This window comes from Pleurodeles waltl, chromosome 12 (genome assembly GCF_031143425.1).
Source record: "Pleurodeles waltl isolate 20211129_DDA chromosome 12, aPleWal1.hap1.20221129, whole genome shotgun sequence".
In the NCBI taxonomy this organism is placed as follows: Eukaryota; Metazoa; Chordata; class Amphibia; order Caudata; family Salamandridae; genus Pleurodeles; species Pleurodeles waltl.
In genome coordinates this window covers 21,332,488-21,353,797 of record NC_090451.1, presented here as the reverse complement: position 1 = coordinate 21,353,797, position 21,310 = coordinate 21,332,488, and the positions used below count along the sequence as shown (strand labels likewise).

At 52.8% G+C, this 21,310-nt stretch overlaps 2 protein-coding genes across 5 annotated transcripts in view; one reads left to right on the top strand and one right to left on the bottom strand.

Annotated features, from left to right (window-relative positions):
- LOC138268411 (uncharacterized) overlaps positions 1-13,051 on the top strand; it is a 35,144-nt gene extending 22,093 nt beyond the window's left edge. For both annotated transcript variants that reach the window (XM_069218020.1, XM_069218021.1), the window contains exons 3-6: positions 1,945-2,711; positions 2,905-3,074; positions 6,114-6,266; positions 12,374-13,051. In XM_069218020.1, the coding sequence (XP_069074121.1) occupies positions 1,945-2,711; positions 2,905-3,074; positions 6,114-6,266; positions 12,374-12,536 (1,253 nt within the window). In that variant the 3' untranslated portion in view covers positions 12,537-13,051. The remainder of the gene's footprint in view (positions 1-1,944; positions 2,712-2,904; positions 3,075-6,113; positions 6,267-12,373) is intronic.
- Positions 13,045-21,310, bottom strand: part of ABCA7 (ATP binding cassette subfamily A member 7) — a 243,777-nt gene continuing 235,511 nt past the window's right edge. For all 3 annotated transcript variants that reach the window (XM_069218017.1, XM_069218018.1, XM_069218019.1), the window contains exon 50: positions 13,045-19,579. In XM_069218017.1, the coding sequence (XP_069074118.1) occupies positions 19,391-19,579 (189 nt within the window). In that variant the 3' untranslated portion in view covers positions 13,045-19,390. The remainder of the gene's footprint in view (positions 19,580-21,310) is intronic.

Below are 21,310 nucleotides of genomic sequence, written 5' to 3'. Positions count from 1 at the left end.
CCATCGTAGCCAATGGAACTTGCTATTCAGTGGACGGGATATTCGTCACATTTGTGACAGAGTAACCCCTCTGCCAAACTCAAAATCAGGCCGTTAGTCACGAAGTAAAACTGAAATGCAACTCTGGTTGACCCATTTTACTGTTTTCAGGTCAGGTGGGTGTGCACTGAGGGTTGATCTCACAGTGTGGACCTCATGGTGGCAGTCAGTGACGGTGTCCAAGAGGAGGGGACACTTTTCAATGAGACCCAGCACAAAGAAAGACACTTCAGAATTCCAGAGATTAAGCATTTTCCGTACTAGGTCACTAGTGTATTGTCAAGAAAGAATGCATGTATGTTCAATCAATCAATCAATCAATAATTTGTTAAGCGCACTACTCACCTGGTAGGGACTCAAGATGCTGGGGGTGGGGAGTGGGAGGGGTGGATGCTACTGCTTGAAGAGCCATATTTTGCGGTGCTTTCTGAAGGCTAGGAGATCCTGGGTCTTGCGTAGGTTGGTGGGGAGTTCCAGGTTTTGGCGGCGACGTAGGGGAAGGATCTGCCGCCGGAGGTGGTGCATTGGATGCGGGGGACTGATGCAAGGGCGAGGTCGGCGGAGCGGAGCTGGCGGGTCAGGATGTGGAAGTTAAGTCGTTCGTTGAGGTAGGCGGGTCCAGTGTCATGGAGGGCTTTGTGAGCGTGGATTAGGATTTTGAAGACGATTCTTTTGTTGATGGGCAGCCAGTGAAGGGATTTGAGGTGGGTGGAGATGTGCTCGTGGTGGGGGAGGTTGAGGATGATACGTGCTGAGGCGTTCTGGATGCGCTGGTGTTTTCTCTGAAGCTTGGCTGTGGTACCTGCGTGGAGGGTGTTGCCGTAGTCCAGTCTGCTGCTGACGAGGGCATGGGTGACCGTTCTTCTGGTTACTATTGGAATCCACTTGAAAGTCTTGCATAGCGTGCAAAGGGTGTTGAAGGAAGAGGATGATATCGCGTTGACTTGCTGAGTCATGGAAAGAGATGAGTCTAGTATGAAGCCGAGATTACGTGTGTGGGTGGTGGGTGCTGGGGGTGGTCCGAGGGGGGTGGGCCCCCATGAGTCATTCCATGCTGTCTTGTTGGGTCCGAAGATGATGATATCGTTTTTTTTCCGAGTTCAGCTGAGGAGTCTGGCGTGGAGGTTGTTCTTGGCGGTAGAGGGGCTCCTCGTGAGGGAGAGGATGAACTGGGTGTCATCGGCGTAGAAAATTATGTTGAGGCCGTGGGGGCAGACAATGCTGGCGGGAAGAGCCATGTAGATATTGAAGAGGGTGGGGCTGAGTGAGGATTCTTGGGGGACTCCACATATGGTCTTGGTGGCTTTAGACCAGAATGGAGGGAGGCAAACTCTTTGGGTTCTGTTGGAGAGGAAGGAGGTGAGCCAGTCCAGGGCTTTGTGGCGAATTCCGGTATCAAAGAGGCATGTGCAAAGGGTTTTGTGGCATATGGTGCTGAAGGCTGCGGAGAGGTCAAGAAGGATGAGGGCAACAGTTTCACCCTTGTCAAGTCTGGTCCTGATGTCGTCAGTGCAGGCGATGAGGGCGGTCTTGGTGCTGTGGTTTTTGCGGAATCCAGACTGGGAGACGTTGAGCATGTTGGTGTCCTCCAGGAAGCGGGACAGTTGTTTGTTGACTATCTTCTCTATGACCTTTGTGGGGAAGGGGAGTAGAGAGATAAGTTGGTAGTTTGTGAGGTCTTCGGGGTCTGCTTTGTTCAAGTCATGCGTGGCTCCAGCATGCAGAGGAAGTCTGTGTGATGAAGATGGAGTTTTTAAAAGTGGTCAGTCACTCACCCACTCACTCACACTCAAGTCAGCAGAAAAGTCTGTTCCTGAACATGCTTTGGTCACGCCCTTCTAGCCTTGAGATAAAATCTTTTGGCTATTCAGTCTTTTCCTGATTTTGTGGTTGGATTTCTTCCAGGAATCCCAAGAGTAAAAGGAAGGAGAAGTCTTCAGGAGGGCAGAGCACCGAAGCCCCCAGATTTCCTTCCGCCGGACCCCAGTCTGCCATTGAGGAAGAAGCGATGGAAAGACCCGTCCCCCTTGAAAGTCACTGCTCAGTGTCCTCGTGGCAGAGCAGGAGGAGGCGTGTGGTCTGAAAGCAGCCCGAGTTCTCCAGAACTTTCCAATATGGAGGAGCCGTGTGACAATGCTATGGCGTCTAGGGCCACACACTGGAGAGAATTCCACCCACCACCCAGGGTTCACAAGATCTGTGTGGACCTTCGAGCTGCTCTGGAGAATGTGGTTGAGCCTTGGGGATCCTGGGAGGGATCATCAGACACATGCAGTATCTCCGGAGGATCTGGCACACCAAGGGATGATCAGAACCCAATCGAGGAAGAGCCGGGCGAAACAGCCAGTGTTCAGACCACAAGAGTGACCCGAACTGGCACAGGAAAAAACCCAGGAGCAAAAAAGGAACAGATAATGGTTTACAAGATAGGTTCAGCTCTCCCTCCTCCCCGCACCAGTACCATGTATGAAGAGCATGGGTCACCGTTGAGGCCAAGTCCAGCATTGTCACAAAGAAAAGTGAGCCTGGTGGAAGTCTTGGGAGATGGGACCTTGGCCAGCAGTATGTCTCCGAACGCACACGGCAAGTCACCATCTGGATTCCCAAAGGTCATTCTGCAGAGAGATTCCTGGAGGCTGCACCCAGGGAGGACAACAGTGGCTGAAGTCACGGTAAGGCAACCTTGGGGTATTTGATGCCACCACACGCTCCTGAGGGTTGTGGTGAAGGTAAAGTATTTGTGTTTTCCTGAGCAGTCCTGTCTTGATTCTCTGCAACGGGACCCTATGAGGTACGAACCCACTATAGGGCCACTGTGCTGTAGCTGTCAGCAGTCAGTGCTTTAACGTGTTTCCTTATTTCTAGGACAGAGGCAGCTCCCCCAGGCTGGACTTTTCTGAGGACCTCCAGCTCCCGACTACCCTTCTCCTCCAGAGGGTTCGAGATCACACGAGCAGCGAACACCACAAGCTGATCGCCCAGGTCCTGTGCTCGCTCCGCCAGGGACCGGGGGTAGGGCCCCGGGGACTACCACAGTAAGTGCCAGTGCATGGGGTGGAGCAAGATTCTGGGGTCCAGCAGCATAACTGAGGGTATGCAGGGACGCTGAACCGAGCGGACTAGCACAAATACTAGGACAGCACTGACCAGCGCGGATGGAAGGACGCTGAACCGACCGGACCAGCACAAATACTAGGACAGCACTGACCAGCGCGTATGCAAAGACCCTAAACCGAGCGGACCAGCACAAATACTAGGACAGCACTGACCAGCGCGTATGCAGGGACGCCGAACCAAGCGGACCAGCACAAATACTAGGACAGCACTGACCAGCGCGGATGCAGGGACGCTGAACCGAGCGGACCAGCACAAATACTAGGACAGCACTGACCAGCGCGTATGCAGGGACGCTGAACCGAGCGGACCAGCACAAATACTAGGACAGCACTGACCAGCGCGAATGCAAGGACGCTGAACCGAGCGGACCAGCACAAATACTAGGGCAGCACTGACCAGCGCGTACGCAAGGACCCTGAACCGCTATACTAGGACAGCACTGACCAGCGCGTATGCAAGGACGCTGAACCGAGCAGACCAGCACAAATACTAGGACAGCACTGACCAACGCGTATGCAGGGACGCTGAACCGAGCGTACCAGCACAAATACTAGGGCAGCACTGACCAGCGCATACGCAAGGACCCTGAACCGCTATACTAGGACAGCACTGACCAGCGCGTATGCAAGGACGCTGAACCGAGCAGACCAGCACAAATACTAGGACAGCACTGACCAATGCGTATGCAGGGACGCTGAACCGAGCGTACCAGCACAAATACTAGGACAGCACTGACCAGCGCGTATGCAAGGACGCTGAACCCAGCGGACCAGCACAAATACTAGGACAGCACTGACCAGCGCGGATTGAAGGACGCTGAACCGAGCGGACCAGCACAAATACTAGGACAGCACTGACCAGCGCGTATGGAAGGACGCTGAACCGAGCGGACCAGGACAAATACTAGGACAGCACTGACCAGCGCGTATGCAGGGACGCTGAACCGAGCGGACCAGCACAAATACTAGGACAGCACTGACCAGCACGGATGGAAGGACGCTGAACCATCTGGTGCAGCTAGTAAGGCACGGAACTGAATGGAATGGATAGTGGGAGGCACAAGCGACCAGTGCACACAGGGAACCGACTGGTACCAACGCCACGACATGGAACAGGCCACTGTTGAGAGCAGGACAGGTAACTACCAAGTACAGATACAAGGGAGACAAAGCTGAGGGAAGTTGTGTACCAGACACATTGTATGGAGTGCCCTAGAGAACATACTTGAGAATTGCTGAGGAGATACAGGGAGCCCGCCTAGGTACCGCCTTCTGTACACCCCAGAGATCCCCTGGATCACACATGGTGGACCCAGGTAGGAGAACCTGTTAGTCATGATAGTGAAGGATGGGCCTGCGAATGGGCAGCCCCCAGGACTCAGGAAGTCAGTATTTGGAGGCACAGAACCTGGAGACTTTACTTGCGGTCTTGGCTGTGTCTGGCAGCGATGGATGGTCTCTGATGGAAGCCCCCACCCCAAGGACCCAATATCTGGAAGCACACTACCTCGGATGGTACTAGACTTCTTGGTTCTGTAAATCACATCTGGGACCCCGCAGCCTTGCAGCATCACCAGGTGGGCTTCTTTCTTCCGTCAAGGGACAGGCTGGGGGTGCAGCTGCCACACTGCATGGTTACCGTTACCCCCTAACACGCGTTGAAGCTCGCAGGATGACTTGGACATGGCACTCACGGAGGCCCCACATTGCTGAGGAAGTTGCTGGATCCTGGCCGGAATCCACTGTACCGAGGGGGGAGGAAAGCCCACAGGCGGATCCTGCTTCAGATCTAGAACTTCTGGACCTAAATACATTTCTTAGACTCCTAACTGCTCCATCCCTTTTACAACCTTCCCAGGTGATGAGTTTTGTTATGTCAGTGTGCCAAACATCCCAGCTCAATGCTGGTCCTTACATACAATCTAGAGCAGCATTACTTGCTTCTGTTTGCACTTTGTCTAGGCCCTCATTCTGAGGCCACCTCGGTTCCAAAAATGCAACCTTAAGAGCTCTCACCAACCCTCCTTCTCGCTGTCTCCTCTTACCACTGTCCCGTAACGTGTTCCTAGTAGACCCCGTAAGACTTCAAATCTTGGGGCCTTATTTTAAGTTGAGTGGTGTCAAGACTTGGGAGTTGAAGCCTCCACAAGTGTGCATGTGGCCATACCTAGTGATCCCATCTGCGCGTCCTCCAGTACCGAGGATGCACTTTACTCACTGGTGAAGCAGGTCCCCGTGTCAAACTGGCCAGCTTGAAATTCTCTTCTGCTTTTCAGCAGCAAACCCCCAAAGCAGGGTTTTGTTGCTGAAAGGCAAAGAACATGTGTCCCTGACACCCAGGGAGTTTTCTTCCTGCAAGCCAGGGACCCTTCCATGCCCAGGGTGCTGTGTCTCGCTTTCTTTTACTTTAAGTTAGAATTTCCCTACTTTGATCCAACTCCCCTTTAAATACCTCTCGGTCAGGTGTCCTGTCCCACCCTTTTTTTATTGAGGAATTAACTCTGTTTCTTCTTGTCAAAAAGTCTGTCAATTTATTTTCATGTCCATCTCTTCATCTCCAGTTAAGGTTTTTCCAGTGTGAGAACCAACATTTGGGGGCTGTCGGGTCTTCTTACAACACTAGAGAAACTTGTGTCTTTTTTTGCTAATGACATGTCTCTGATTTCTAGTTTTTAAACATTAGCATTGTAAGGTCAACTTCGTTGCAAAAGCAGTTTCACAACCTCCCTATGTGCAGGCCACCCTGCCCTTTGTAGGACCCTTCCAGTTGGGTCATCTATTCAAGTTGGACCATCTGCTCGGGTTCTGATTTTCCACCGGTTTAGACTGTCCTTCCTATATGCTTTTGTTTATCTGAGTTTCGTCTAGTATCATTTGTTGGTTGCTGTCAGGGTGCATGGGAACGGTGTTCATGGAGCTCACGTCATCAGCTAAGACGCCTTCTCCCTTTTGTTGCAGACTGCAGGCATCGACCTGGAGGACAAACCTGCGAGAAGACATTGGGTGGAAAACCAAACAGACAGCTGTGCAGAACATCCAGAGGCGGTTGGCACCTGGCAGCATACCAGCCCTGACCAAGGGAAAGGCCAGATTTACCTGGCAGAAGAGCAGGTGGGTCATGCATGATGCCAACTGAAGCTCGATTCAGAAACCACTCCTTGCAGAAATTCAGGTCTAACTAGGCATTGCGACTACGATTGTCCTTTCCTTTCTTGAGGGGTCACGGTGCAGTACGGCTGAAGTCTTATGGCAGGATTTAAATCCCCCCCCCCGATCCATCGCCTCTCCTTTGTGAAGACCTCCACCCCAGGTGCTTCCATCAGACATTGTATCTCACTCAAGACTTCCAGACTGTGAGATTTGTAGAAAGGCTGGGCTGTGCAGAAGTCAATAGCAACTACATCCAACATCTGGACTTAGTAAACATCTCCTAGTGGCCAAGAATGTATAATGATGGCTACCAGGGCCAACACTGGCAAGTCTTGCATGAAGTGGATTAGCAAAACACAGTAATCAAAGCATGATGCCGGTGGTGAACTCTCAGTGCACCAATCCTGTACTTAGCCAAGTACCAGATGTTCACCAGTGCTCAATGAAGAGATGAGACACAGATGTGGAGGAGAACCAGTGACTCAGAGAAAAACCAAAGTAAAGAACGTAGATGGCGATAGTTAACAAGAGCCTCAAAGTGAAGCAAATTCCTCACAGAGATGGAATAACCCAATGCCTAGGCTTTGAGACGGATGGGGAAACGTCTGTGTGAGTTCTGAACAGACACAGTCCTCAGTCTTGACCCTTCGACACGGAGTCCCAAGGGCCTCATTCAAAGGTGGACAGGAATGGGATATCTGCCAAAAAATGCAGAGGGTGGTGGAAGGCTAATTTCCAAATGTCTGGCCTTCAGTTGGCTCATGCCATCAGGAACGTCAGGCTGGTAGTGCGGATGCCCAGTTTAGTGTTGCTGGTGCACCACTGTTATGGGGACACCATGTACCCATGCTAGCGATCGCAGCTCCACCACTTTGTGCGGAAACAGTGGAATTACGGTCACTGACATTACTTGATGTGCCTCCTGGTGAGGCCTACTCTGGGGAAGGGGTGGGTTGGGGGATGAGGGGAGAGAGGTTGGGAATTTCAAGCGAAGGGAAGGATCTTTAAATGGTGCTCCCCATACTCCAAAGTGGCAGAGAAGGTCACTCCACAACAGAAGCCAGGCAGTCTGTCCACCCAGATTTAAATCATCCCATAATTCTGGAAGCAAAACCCTTGAGTATCTCTACCCCAGGCTCCATCTGTTACATTTAAGGGTCATCCTAGGTCAGGTGGCACCAGCTGCTGAGGGCTCCACAAAGAGACTTTGTAATTATTCCCAATTTTCAAGCTCCCCACAAGATACTATCATCCCATTAATGTCCATGTAAAGGGGCGGCCTCATGTTGGGATTGCTTTTTTATTTTTTTACACCTTCCTTTGCATTTTTATGTTTTCTAGTTGAAACGTTTTACTGTTCTACAAAACACTGAGTTAGACATTTATGCTCTTAACTTCTGGTCCATATCGTTGTTCGAACGAAGGTTGCAACGCGTCCCTATTATACATGAACGGGTAAGTCTTTGTGCTCGGCCAGGCTAGCGAAAGGAGAGCCTGACAATCCCACTGGGTGAGAAGCTGCTTTGTCGCTGTGGAGTCCCCTGACCAGGATGTTGTTTGAGGTATCCTTAGCATAGCTCTGGCCACTGTTCGCTCCTCTCCTCCTCAGCTCAACATGACGGTTTCTTATCCGTACGTTGTGTGTTGTTCAGTGTACCCCAGACAGCCAACCCGTAGGAGTTTCCTTTCATGGGAACCCTGCAGCTGTGATGACACGCAGCAGCTCGCCCGGCGCCCAGTGTCTTTCAGGACTGGGTTCTTCTCAGCCGTGATGACACGCAGCAGCTCGCCCGGCGCCCCGTGTCTTTCAGGACTGGGTTCTTCTCAGCCGTGATGACACGCAGCAGCTCGCCCGGCACCCAGTGTCTTTCAGGACTGGGTTCTTCTCAGCCGCGATGACACGCAGCAGCTCGCCCGGCGCCCCGTGTCTTTCAGGACTGGGTTCTTCTCATCCGTGATGACACGCAGCAGCTCGCCCGGTGCCCAGTGTCTTTCAGGACTGGGTTCTTCTCATCTGTGATGACACGCAGCAGCTCGCCCGGCGCCCAGTGTCTTTCAGGACTGGGTTCTTCTCAGCCGTGATGACACGCAGCAGCTCGCCCGGCGCCCAGTGTCTTTCACGACGGGGTTCTTCTCAGCCGTGATGACACGCAGCAGCTCGCCCGGCGCCCCTTGTCTTTCAGGACTGGGTTCTTCTCAGCCGCGATGACACGCAGCAGCTCACCCTGCGTCCAGTGTCTTTCAGGACTGGGTTCTTCTCAGCCGTGATGACACGCAGCAGCTCGCCCGGCGCCCAGTGTCTTTCAGGGCTGGGTTCTTCTCAGCTGTGATGACACGCAGCAGCTCGCCCGGCGCCCAGTGTCTTTCAGGACTGGGTTCTTCTCAGCCGCGATGACACGCAGCAGCTCGCCCTGCGTCCAGTGTCTTTCAGGACTGGGTTCTTCTCAGCCGTGATGACACGCAGCAGCTCGCCCGGCGCCCAGTGTCTTTCAGGACTGGGTTCTTCTCAGCCGTGATGACACGCAGCAGCTCGCCCGGCGCCCAGTGTCTTTCAGGACTGGGTTCTTCTCAGCCGTGATGACACGCAGCAGCTCGCCCGGCGCCCAGTGTCTTTCAGGACTGGGTTCTTCTCAGCCGTGATGACACGCAGCAGCTCACCCTGCGTCCAGTGTCTTTCAGGACTGGGTTCTTCTCAGCCGTGATGACACGCAGCAGCTCGCCCGGCGCCCAGTGTCTTTCAGGGCTGGGTTCTTCTCATCCGTGATGACACGCAGCAGCTCGCCCGGCGCCCAGTGTCTTTCAGGACTGGGTTCTTCTCATCCGTGATGACACGCAGCAGCTCGCCCGGCGCCCCGTGTCTTTCAGGACTGGGTTCTTCTCAGCCGTGATGACACGCAGCAGCTCACCCTGCGCCCAGTGTCTTTCAGGACTGGGTTCTTCTCAGCCGTGATGACACGCAGCAGCTCACCCTGCGCCCAGTGTCTTTCAGGACTGGGTTCTTCTCAGCCGTGATGACACGCAGCAGCTCACCCTGCGCCCAGTGTCTTTCAGGACTGGGTTCTTCTCAGCCGTGATGACACGCAGCAGCTCGCCCTGCGCCCAGTGTCTTTCAGGACTGGGTTCTTCTCAGCCGTGATGACACGCAGCAGCTCGCCCGGCGTCCAGTGTCTTTCAGGACTGGGTTCTTCTCAGCCGCGATGACACGCAGCAGCTCGCCCGGCGTCCAGTGTCTTTCTGGACTGGGTTCTTCTCAGCCGCGATGACACGCAGCAGCTCGCCCTGCGTCCAGTGTCTTTCAGGACTGGGTTCTTCTCAGCCGCGATGACACGCAGCAGCTCGCCCTGCGTCCAGTGTCTTTCAGGACTGGGTTCTTCTCAGCCGCGATGACACGCAGCAGCTCGCCCTGCGTCCAGTGTCTTTCAGGACTGGGTTCTTCTCAGCCGCGATGACACGCAGCAGCTCGCCCGGCGCCCAGTGTCTTTCAGGACTGGGTTCTTCTCAGCCGTGATGACACGCAGCAGCTCGCCCTGCGTCCAGTGTCTTTCAGGACTGGGTTCTTCTCAGCCGTGATGACACGCAGCAGCTCGCCCTGCGTCCAGTGTCTTTCAGGACTGGGTTCTTCTCATCCGTGATGACACGCAGCAGCTCGCCCGGCGCCCCGTGTCTTTCTGGACTGGGTTCTTCTCAGCCGTGATGACACGCAGCAGCTCGCCCGGCGCCCAGTGTCTTTCAGGACTGGGTTCTTCTCAGCTGTGATGACACGCAGCAGCTCGCCCTGCGTCCAGTGTCTTTCTGGACTGGGTTCTTCTCAGCCGTGATGACACGCAGCAGCTCGCCCGGCGCCCGTGTCTTTCAGGACTGGGTTCTTCTCAGCCGCGATGACACGCAGCAGCTCGCCCGGCGCCCAGTGTCTTTCAGGACTGGGTTCTTCTCATCTGTGATGACACGCAGCAGCTCACCCTGCGTCCAGTGTCTTTCTGGACTGGGTTCTTCTCAGCCGTGATGACACGCAGCAGCTCGCCCGGCGCCCGTGTCTTTCAGGACTGGGTTCTTCTCAGCCGCGATGACACGCAGCAGCTCGCCCGGCGCCCAGTGTCTTTCAGGACTGGGTTCTTCTCAGCCGCGATGACACGCAGCAGCTCGCCCGGCGCCCAGTGTCTTTCAGGACTGGGTTCTTCTCAGCCGTGATGACACGCAGCAGCTCGCCCGGCGCCCAGTGTCTTTCAGGACTGGGTTCTTCTCAGCCGTGATGACACGCAGCAGCTCGCCCGGCGCCCAGTGTCTTTCAGGACTGGGTTCTTCTCAGCCGTGATGACACGCAGCAGCTCGCCCTGCGTCCAGTGTCTTTCAGGACTGGGTTCTTCTCAGCCGTGATGACACGCAGCAGCTCGCCCGGCGCCCAGTGTCTTTCAGGACTGGGTTCTTCTCAGCCGTGATGACACGCAGCAGCTCGCCCTGCGTCCAGTGTCTTTCAGGACTGGGTTCTTCTCAGCCGTGATGACACGCAGCAGCTCGCCCGGCGCCCAGTGTCTTTCAGGACTGGGTTCTTCTCAGCCGCGATGACACGCAGCAGCTCGCCCGGCGCCCAGTGTCTTTCAGGACTGGGTTCTTCTCAGCCGTGATGACACGCAGCAGCTCGCCCGGCGCCCAGTGTCTTTCAGGACTGGGTTCTTCTCAGCCGTGATGACACGCAGCAGCTCGCCCGGCGCCCAGTGTCTTTCAGGACTGGGTTCTTCTCAGCCGCGATGACACGCAGCAGCTCGCCCGGCGCCCAGTGTCTTTCAGGACTGGGTTCTTCTCAGCCGCGATGACACGCAGCAGCTCGCCCGGCGCCCAGTGTCTTTCAGGACTGGGTTCTTCTCAGCCGTGATGACACGCAGCAGCTCGCCCGGCGCCCAGTGTCTTTCAGGACTGGGTTCTTCTCAGCCGTGATGACACGCAGCAGCTCGCCCTGCGTCCAGTGTCTTTCAGGACTGGGTTCTTCTCAGCCGTGATGACACGCAGCAGCTCGCCCGGCGCCCAGTGTCTTTCAGGACTGGGTTCTTCTCAGCCGCGATGACACGCAGCAGCTCGCCCGGCGCCCCGTGTCTTTCAGGGCTGGGTTCTTCTCATCCGTGATGAATGACATGCAGCAGCTCGCCCGGCGCCCAGTGTCTTTCAGGACTGGGTTCTTCTCAGCTGTGATGAATGACATGCAGCAGCTCGCCCGGCGCCCAGTGTCTTTCAGGACTGGGTTCTTCTCAGCTGTGATGAATGACATGCAGCAGCTCGCCCGGTGTCTCTCAGGACTGGGTTCTTCCCAGCTGTGATGAATGACATGCAGCAGCTCGCCCGGTGTCTTTCAGGACTGGGTTCTTCTCATCTGTGATGACACACAGCAGCTCGCCTGGTGCCCTATGTCTTTCAGGACTGGGTTCTTCTCATCATCTCTGGTAGCCCCATGTACTCACCACAGCACCTCATTTCCTCCAGGCCACCTGCCCTTTCAGCTGCAGAATGAGTGAATACATGAACTCATCTCTCTTCTCAATCTTTGCCTCTTCACTCTCCACCACTTGCACTACCTTCTGCCTCTGGGTAGGCCCTCCTCACACTCTCAGTGTCTCTGTGCCTTCTCTTTACTGCGGCCTCTTCCATGCTTGTCCTCAGTCTCACTCTCGTACTACCTTCTCCTCTCCTGCCCGTGCACCTCTCTGTCTCGTGCGCTCTCCCAGTTCCAGGTCTGACAGTGTGCTCTCAACATCGAGTGTACCAGAGATAGTATTCTTTGTTCCAACTCTGGATCATCCAGTCAGGCTGCCAGCATTCCTATTATTGTCCTGGGGCTGGCCGGGCCATCTGATACCCCTACGTCCCTCTGTCTTGAACTCTCCGCTGATGGATCCAGGAGGGCGTGCACCGGGGAAAGTAATCCCTCTCTCCAGATCTGGATCCTCCAGTCGGCCAGCTGGTGGGGTCTGTCCTCTCGTCCCCCTGGTGGCCGCTGGTTCCTCTTCCTTAGAAGTTCATCTCTGCCTTACAGAGTCTTTTGGATTCAAAGTTTCTTTTACTGACCTTCTCTCTTGCAGTTCACAGGTTGGTGCCAGCGTGCCTGCACGTGTCCCACGAGATTCCCGCGGCCCATGCAACGTCTGGCGGGTGGAAGATCCTCCAGGGAAGTCACCAGGACACCCTCAAACCTTGCAGAATGAAGTCCTGACGATGGTCTCTTCACTCACTGGGGCCCAATAACTCCTCACGGAACTTCGTAAGGTCTCAGAGTCTAACATTTCAAGCTGGATTTGTGATCCTCCTAAAATGTTCAAGGCACCCCTGCACTTACCCCCTACTGGCCAGGGAGGACTGCGCTGGGATCAAAGCGAGAGGATCCCAGGACTCGCCCAACATCAAGTATCAGAACCAGTTACAGCAAAGACTCTGCAGGAACCAGAGCGCACTGACGGTCATTGAGGTTTCAGTGGCATTTCAGCTCCAGGATGGCAATGTAGGGTGTAGATCATCTTGGGAACATGCATCAATAATGAACAATATTCAGCAGAGTGGAGTGGCGCTAACAGTAAAGTGGGGTGGCTCCTAACTTGAAAGGGAAGATCGGGTGGATCTCCTACTCCTGGGAGGAGTGACTACCCCACCAGGGATCCCCGGTGCTGCTGCATTCTCACCACCCTCTCCGTGGAGCACAGTTCAAAGGGCCCCATGAGATGATGTCACGCCGAGCACAAAGGACAGGACACAAAGATGCTGTGACCTATAAATTGTAATTTATTAATTTAATAACATGCCTACAACCTTTTCAATAAAAATAGTGAAAAAGAAGCATGAGAGAAGCTGTAACAATCCAGCCATGCGCAGCCTGGATCCTGCCCAGGTGTGCGAGGGGGCGTCTGCAGATGTGCATGGGGCGGGCAACCATTAGGAAGTGGGGTGACCACCAGGGACGGATCTGTGCCATCGCAAGGAATACTTTATAAAGAGGCAAACACAGAGAAAAGTCATTGCAAAGGATTAGCAGTACAAACTCACTACAAAATGAAAACATTACCTCCCTGCAACTATCCCTTTGCAGCTTGCTTTGTTGGAGATTCACACCCCACTCACAGTCATGGCATCCACGCTGGTGTCGAAAAAGCAGACACTGTTTCTCCCAAAGTCTTGCTTTTGATTTCAGAGAGGGCTCAAATGATTCACCCCCACATCACTCATCAACCCCACAACGCGCTGCGACACGGGCCCCACCTTGGGTTTCCCAGCATGCCCTTTGTCTGAGCTCCTGGGGATGTGGATCCAGTGATACTCCCCCCGCCCACTGCCCGGGGGGGTCACGTGTGAATCCACAACAGAGACAAGCTGCTAACCCGGGGTACAGTCAGCAATCCATGTGCAGCAAGGTGCAAACCCGGGGTACAGTCAGCAATCCATGCAGCGTGTGTCCCTCCTAGATTACACCTCTAGATCGACTGTAAAACTCTACTGAACGTGGATTTAAGTAATGTCTCCACAGACCTCTAACCCCTGAAGTTTCTTCTAACTGGAATAGCTACACAGTAGTACCCTGTGAATGCAGCACCGCTCTGCACGTCAGCAAGGGCTTCTTTACATAGAGCGGGCATGGCTGCACCTCCTGGGTGTGGGACGTGGCCTCGGTTGGTGTTTACCACTTGTACATCTGCTCTGTATCCAATGTACACTCCTTGCAACATCTGATCTACTGTAGTTAGTGGTTTCATCTGCACTGCTGAGCAGAGCTAAAGAGCAGCTGTCAGGAGTGGGGAAGGGGGTTGTGAAATGAATGTAATTTACGCCCGCTTTTATCACATTACACATGTGTAGTGGAGACTCCGCCGTGGCCTGCGGATTAGTGAAAATAAAGGCAGCCTAATTGAGAAAGTAATGTGAAAGAGACAGACACCCTTGGCTAAACCCTTTGTATGTGAATCCAGTACTAACCCAGCCCTGTGTATTTGTGGACGTGGTTGATCTGTGACTCAACAACTCTCCATAAGGAAGTTGTACATTATAAAGAAAACTATAAAGGACAGCTTTTTGAGACCAAAAGCAAGTGATGACACAGATGTCTGCTCCATCAGTCCCGCAGTTGCCTCCTTTAAGCCCCATGCTGAGGATGGAGTCTCCATCACAGGTTTGGACATTTGCACCTTTTCGTAAACGCTCTCATGACAGGTAGTTTGAATAAGGATGTGTTATCTAATGTGCTCCCAGACATACCCAGATAAATGTGTATGCTAACCCCGATTTGTTTATTCTGAAGTGAAGCCTGTAATGGGTCAGTTCAGCATTGAGACAACAGTGCCGCCCTGCTGGCACACGCTGTAGTGCAGTTTGTCTCTTATGTTCTTCACAGATTCTGGAGGCCAGTCAAAGCGAGCTAACCCCATGACCTGAGGTGTATTATAACTAGACTCACTGACCAAGGGTTGGGATGAACACCCTTCCTCTTCTCCACTGACTGACTCAAATATGGGGTCCAAGTTGTCCCTGTCCCTGGCATAGATTCCTGTTCCTTTTAGGTTGTGTGTGATGAAATGATTTCTGTCTGAATTCAAGCAATCTCCATCAAGGCCTGTTGGTTCCACTACCAAGTTCGTTGTGTGAAGGTCTTGCACCCTGATGCAAATGCCTTTTTTTGCCGATACAAGTGATATTGCCTCGGTGTCCCATCAATTTAGTAGTCTGTATCTTCTTGGCTCCTCTCTAAGCCTCACCTTGGCCCAGACAAGTGTCCCCGCCACGTCAGATTCAAAGGTGCACTGAGCATTTACCAGTGTTTGAGATTAATTCAAGCTTCAAAGACCTGAGGCAAGTGATGCAGGATAGGGCTGGAGGCGAGCTGACGCGTGACCATGGCCGCTGCATCCAAAGCAGTGCCCACGCCAGCCTCAGAGCGGTCCATGCCACCCTGTACAATCCGCCCGGCTCACCGCATTGAACCCCAGGGATCTGGGCCCTGGCTCCATCTTGTTTGGCTGGACTCGGATCTCAGTGGCTCTCCGGTGGAGTCCAGCGGGTCTTTTGTTCGGTGCTCTTTTCGAGATGGAACCAGAGACTGACGCTGTACTCGAGCCAGGGTTGGACTTTGCTTCGGGTGTAAGAACACCCTCAAGGCTGACCCTGCAATTAACCTCTTGTGCATGTTTTGAGGCCAAGGCTGGCGGCGGTGAAGTGTCTTCAGATCTAGAGAGGAGGTAAGTGCCTGGTTAGCTGTGTGGGTTTGACATCCTACTCAGGGACTGTGCCTCTGAGATACTTCTGCTGGAGACTGGCTCGGAACAAATCTCTCCACTCCCTGCTTTGGCTTCGCTCCATCTTCCTTCCTGGACATCATAACTTGTACCTTTACTCCTGCAGGTTAATAGCTTTCTCACACCAAAATGCCAGACATGCTCAAAATTACAGGGTGATCCCAGGGAAAACAAACCTTACCGAATGCAAGTCATTGCAAAGACGGCGTGTGTTACACTGGGGAAGCATTTAAAAGAGCAATTCTCTTTGGACTTAAGCATTTCACCCACCTCCAAAATCATTCTGTTTTGACCCAAAACCACATACATTAGGTTTCAAAACTGCCCTGATGTTTGGTGTGTGCGAGAGAAGGTCATGTTGGTCTTCTGTGTCCTCGTGTCCAATAGTCAACATCTCTTGGTGTTTCACAAGTTTACACCTCGGTGGAAGATGTAATCTGAGGCGTGAGGTGTAACGAAGTGCATAGTGGGGCTCAAGCTGAGGCAGGCGTGAACCGTGCCTGAGCCCAACATGGAGATTTAGGAAGAAACAATCTGAGCTTTTCCAAACTTGTTAGATGGGAGGAGAGTTTCATGGATCGGGTTTCTATGTAATGACATGAATCTCAGAGTCATAGAAGGACGAGGACAACCTGAGCAGATTTATTGGGGTAAGAGTTCACCGTGTAGTTGTAGACAGCCCTAACATATGCCCTTGTGTGTATGAAGCTAGACTGCTGGACTAGGGCATCAACACTTGGCATCTGTTGACCTCTCACTGCCTGCAGAGACTTTACAAATGCCCTGGGGGTGCCAACCCCCTCTCCACAGATTCTCCTCCCACACGGGTCCCTCATGTTCATGCCCGTGACTGAAAGCCACGAGCAGCACCCCAACACTTCTATTGTTAGTTTACAGGACAAACACCCAAAAGCGACATTCTTAAGCGTCTGAGTGCATAGCGCTGGGCCCAGTGGACCACCTCCCAACGGTCTCTTTCCCGACAGGCTGTCGTGCTGCTTAGCGTCTCCTGATGAGACCTGATGACAGCCTTGAAGGTCATCTCTCTGTCCTCAGTTGTGGATGAGGGAGACCCCAGTCCACCTTAACTTCAAAACATGACTCAGAGTTCAAGGAGTTTGTATCTGTGCTGCACAAAGCTTCCTGGGATGGAGAACAGAGACCAAAGCCATCAAGAGGTGTGACACCAGGTGTCACATAAATAACATTTGGTACACACAGGGAAATCTCCTCACATTGCAAGCCACAGGTATTCTAACTCTCAAAATCGTATTTAGATTGCCTCACAAAATTTTTCAAATGTTCAGGCCACTATTACTTAACCTTCGATGGAACCCTGTAAAGTTGAACGGATGCTAATTTTACTGGCAGTAGACAGTGCATATACGTTAATCAAGTGATGTTTGTCAGCTGTGAACCATTTTTTATCTGACTGCTTAGATGCACAGGGTCTGAAATAGGCCACGGCGGTTCCTCCTATTCGACCTCGGTGGTGGCTGCACCCAGGCTGGGCCTCTCAGCTTCATGCCTGACCTCCGCTCCGGTTCAGCCAAATCCCGAAGCCACTCCTTGAGTTTTGACTTGTAACACATCTCGCAGCAGCTCCTTGTGTTTTGATCTGATCTTTGATTGTAACAAGTCTCTCAGCAGCTCCTTGTGTTTTGATCTGAGGTATGATTGTAACAAATCTCTCAGCAGCTCCTTGTGTTTTGATCTGAGGTATGATTGTAACAAATCTCTCAGCAGCTCCAGCTATAACAAGTCTCTCAGCGGCTCCTTGTGCTTTGATCTGAGCTTTGATTATAACAAATCTCTCAGCAGCTCTTTGTGTTTTGACCTCAGCTTCAATTGTAACAATTATCTCAGGAGCTCCGAACATTTAGACTTCCGCTCTGGATGTAACAAATCCCTCAGCGGCTTCGTATGGTTGGACCCAAGCTTCAGTTTTAACAAGTCTTTCACCAGCTCCTTGTGTTTTGACCTCGCCTCCAGTTGTAAAGAATGTCTTAGCTACTCTTTGTGTTTTGACCTGAGCTCTGATTGTTACAAATCTCTTAGCAGCGCTTTGTGTTTTGACCTGAGCTTCAGTTGTAACAAATCTCCCAGGAGCTCCACTTTGGATGTAACAAATCCCTCAGCGGCTCCGTATGTTTGGACCCAAGCTTCAGTTTTAACAAGTCGTTCAGCAGCTCCTGATGCTTGGACCTCAGCTCTGGTTGTAATAAATCCTGCAGTGGCTTCTTGGGTTTTGTCCTCGGCTTCAGCTGCAACAAATCTCTCAGCGGCTCCTCATGCACAGTCTGAAGATCCTCAGTAGAGCTACATATGCTTCTTGAATTGCCTGAGGTTTACAAATGGTCACTGATTTCTTTATCAATGTTTTAAGACTTATCCTCATTGTCGTGCAACACAGTATGCTCCCACAGCAACCAAGCCATGGACCTGGGTTGTGGATCTCTGTGGAGGAGTGTGCAATAGTGCTACGGCCTGAAAGTGCAGCGCTGAGACAATAGTGCCACTGTGGAGGCCCGTAGTGGCGTGGTAAATGTGGCACTGCCGGTCTGTGGAGGAGTGGCAATAGTGCAACTTTCAGGCTGTGGAGGTCTGTGGTGGGGTATTAATAGTGGTGATATAGTGACAGCCCTTGTCTGTAGTAACAGTTGCACTGTCTTGCTATGGAAGCCTGGCATGAACTGGTACACAGTCACAGTGAAGGTCTTTGGTGGTGTGGGCACAGTGGTATTGTTGGACTGTGGGCATGTGTGGTGAAGTGGTAGCAGCTGTACAATCCAGATGTGGCGATCTCTGGTACAAGTTGTAAAGTCGGGCTGCCTATATCCATAATGAAGTGGTAATGTGTGGTTTGGACTTTGGTGGTCACAGTGGTTGGTACATCAGCTCTGTCGATCCCGGCGGGAGCTGGAATAGTGGTACTGTCAGGCTGTGGCGATCTGTGGGGGAGTTATCCCAGTAGCAATGTCTGGCTGGGTTCGTCTGAGAGGGTGGTTGAGGGAAATAACAACGTAATTGTACACTGGGTGCATCTAGCAGGTGAAGCAGCAGCATGGTGGTGTCCGATCTGTCTGCCAGAAGCAAGAGATAATCACAGCTGGGCGCACACGGAGGCGTGAAGCAAGAGAGAGACGGTGAGCACAAACAGATGGGCAGTGCGTGATGTGGACCTCAGGATCTCTCTTCTGAGTCTGCACTGGCAGCAGGCACAAATACGAACCACTACCCCGTGCCATTACAGTGAGCAGGCAGAGAGATAACATAACCGTACCTCCAGGCCTGTACAGGGAGCAGGCAGAGAGATAACAGAGCCCCTCCGACACACCGGTACAGTGCAGCAGGCAGACATCAAATCCACTCCTCTGAGCCTGTTCAGTGAGCAGGCTCAGAGATGACCGTATCCTTCCATGTCAGTACAGTTAGGAGGCAGATCCCAAATCCTCCCTTCTGGCTTAGAAGAGACTGCAGTCTACAAATATCTCCATCTTTTAACTGGGCCTACGCCGAGCAGCAGGCAGATACCAGAGCAACTTGTCTCTTCCTTGCCTTAACAGTGCAGAAGGCAGATATTTGCACATCTCTTCTCAGTTAGGAGACTGCAGAGGTTTGGAGTGTTTGTGTAAACGTATGACATTGCAGCAGGCACATTTGGACAGGCTTGTGTGTGACCCCATCCTTTCTGGATCTTGATTAGTCAGGCAGGCCTCAGGATTGGTGACTTCAGGGGACAAGGCTGGGGAGCCTGTCTCCGGCGTCTTGGAAGACTGAAGAGGAGTAGACTGGACTCATCATTGAGGCGCACACTGCTGCGCGTCAGAGGAAGCTTTCTTTCACAGTCTCATCTGTCAAAAACTGGGACAGTCTCTGGAGCCGGAGGTCCGACTCCTGGGTGGTCAGAGACTGAGGAGGCGCTGGTTGCTGCAGGTCTCCATGCGGAGCAGTCGTTGGCTCCTTGGCGGGAGGATCCTCATCACTTTGGTCCTTAGCAAAATGTATGAACACCTGTCAGGAGAGAGACTGCACGTTAGAAGGACAGGGCAGAAGCTACATGTTACACACGCGTGATGTCTGCCACATGCATCTACATTAGATCCACATAATGCACAGTGAGTAGTGGGACCACACAAGGGGCAGGGTAGAGGGCAGAAGTTACTGTAACACACAAGTGACGTCTGCCACATGCATCCACGTTAGATCCACATAATGCACAGTGAGTAGTGGGACCACACAAGGGGCAGGGTAGAGGGCGGAAGTTACCTGTAGCACACAAGTGACGTCTGCCACATGCATCCACGTTAGATCCACATAATGCACAGTGAGTAGTGGGGACCACACAAGGGGCAGGGTAGGGGGCAGAAGTTACATGTAACACACGAGTGACGTCTGCCACATGCATCTACATTAGATCCACATAATGCAGTGAGTAGTGGGACCACACAAGGGGCAGGGTAGAGGGCGGAAGTTACCTGTAGCACACGAGTGACGTCTGCCACATGCATCTACATTAGATCCACATAATGCACAGTGAGTAGTGGGGACCACACAAGGGGCAGGGTAGAGGGCGGAAGTTACCTGTAGCACACGAGTGACGTCTGCCACATGCATCTACATTAGATCCACATAATGCACAGTGAGTAGTGGGACCACACAAGGGGCAGGGTAGAGGGCGGAAGTTACATGTGACACACGAGTGACGTCTGCCACATGTATCCACATTAGATCCACATAAAGCACAGTGAGTAGTGGGGACCACACAAGGGGCAGGGTAGAGGGCGTAAGTTACCTGTAGCACACGAGTGACGTCTGCCACATGCACCTACATTAGATCCACATAATGCACAGTGAGTAGTGGGGACCACACAAGGGGCAGGGTAGAGGGCGGAAGTTACATGTAACACACAAGTGACGTCTGCCACATGCATCTACATTAGATCCACATAATGCACAGTGAGTAGTGGGACCACACAAGGGGCAGGGTAGAGGGCGGAAGTTACCTGTAGCACACGAGTGACGTCTGCCACATGCATCCACATTAGATCCACATAAAGCACAGTGAGTAGTGGGGACCACACAAGGGGCAGGGTAGAGGGCGGAAGTTACCTGTAGCACACGAGTGACGTCTGCCACATGCACCTACATTAGATCCACATAATGCACAGTGAGTAGTGGGGACCACAGAAGGGGCAGGGTAGAGGGCAGAAGTTACATGTAACACACGAGTGACGTCTGCCACATGCATCTACATTAGATCCACATAATGCACAGTGAGTAGTGGGGACCACACAAGGGGCAGGGTAGAGAGCGGAAGTTACATGTAACACACGAGTGACGTCTGCCACATGCATCTACATTAGATCCACATAATGCACAGTGAGTAGTGGGACCACACAAGGGGCAGGGTAGAGGGCGGAAGTTACCTGTAGCACACGAGTGACGTCTGCCACATGTATCCACATTAGATCCACATAAAGCACAGTGAGTAGTGGGGACCACACAAGAGGCAGGGTAGAGGACGGAAGTTACCTGTAGCACACGAGTGGCGTCTGCCACATGTATCCACATTTGATCCACATAATGCACAGGGAGTAGTGGGGACCACACAAGAGGCAGGGTAGAGGGCGGAAGTTACCTGTAGCACACGAGTGACGTCTGCCACATGCACCTACATTAGATCCACATAATGCACAGGGAGTAGTGGGGACCACACAAGGGGCAGGGTAGAGGGCGGAAGTT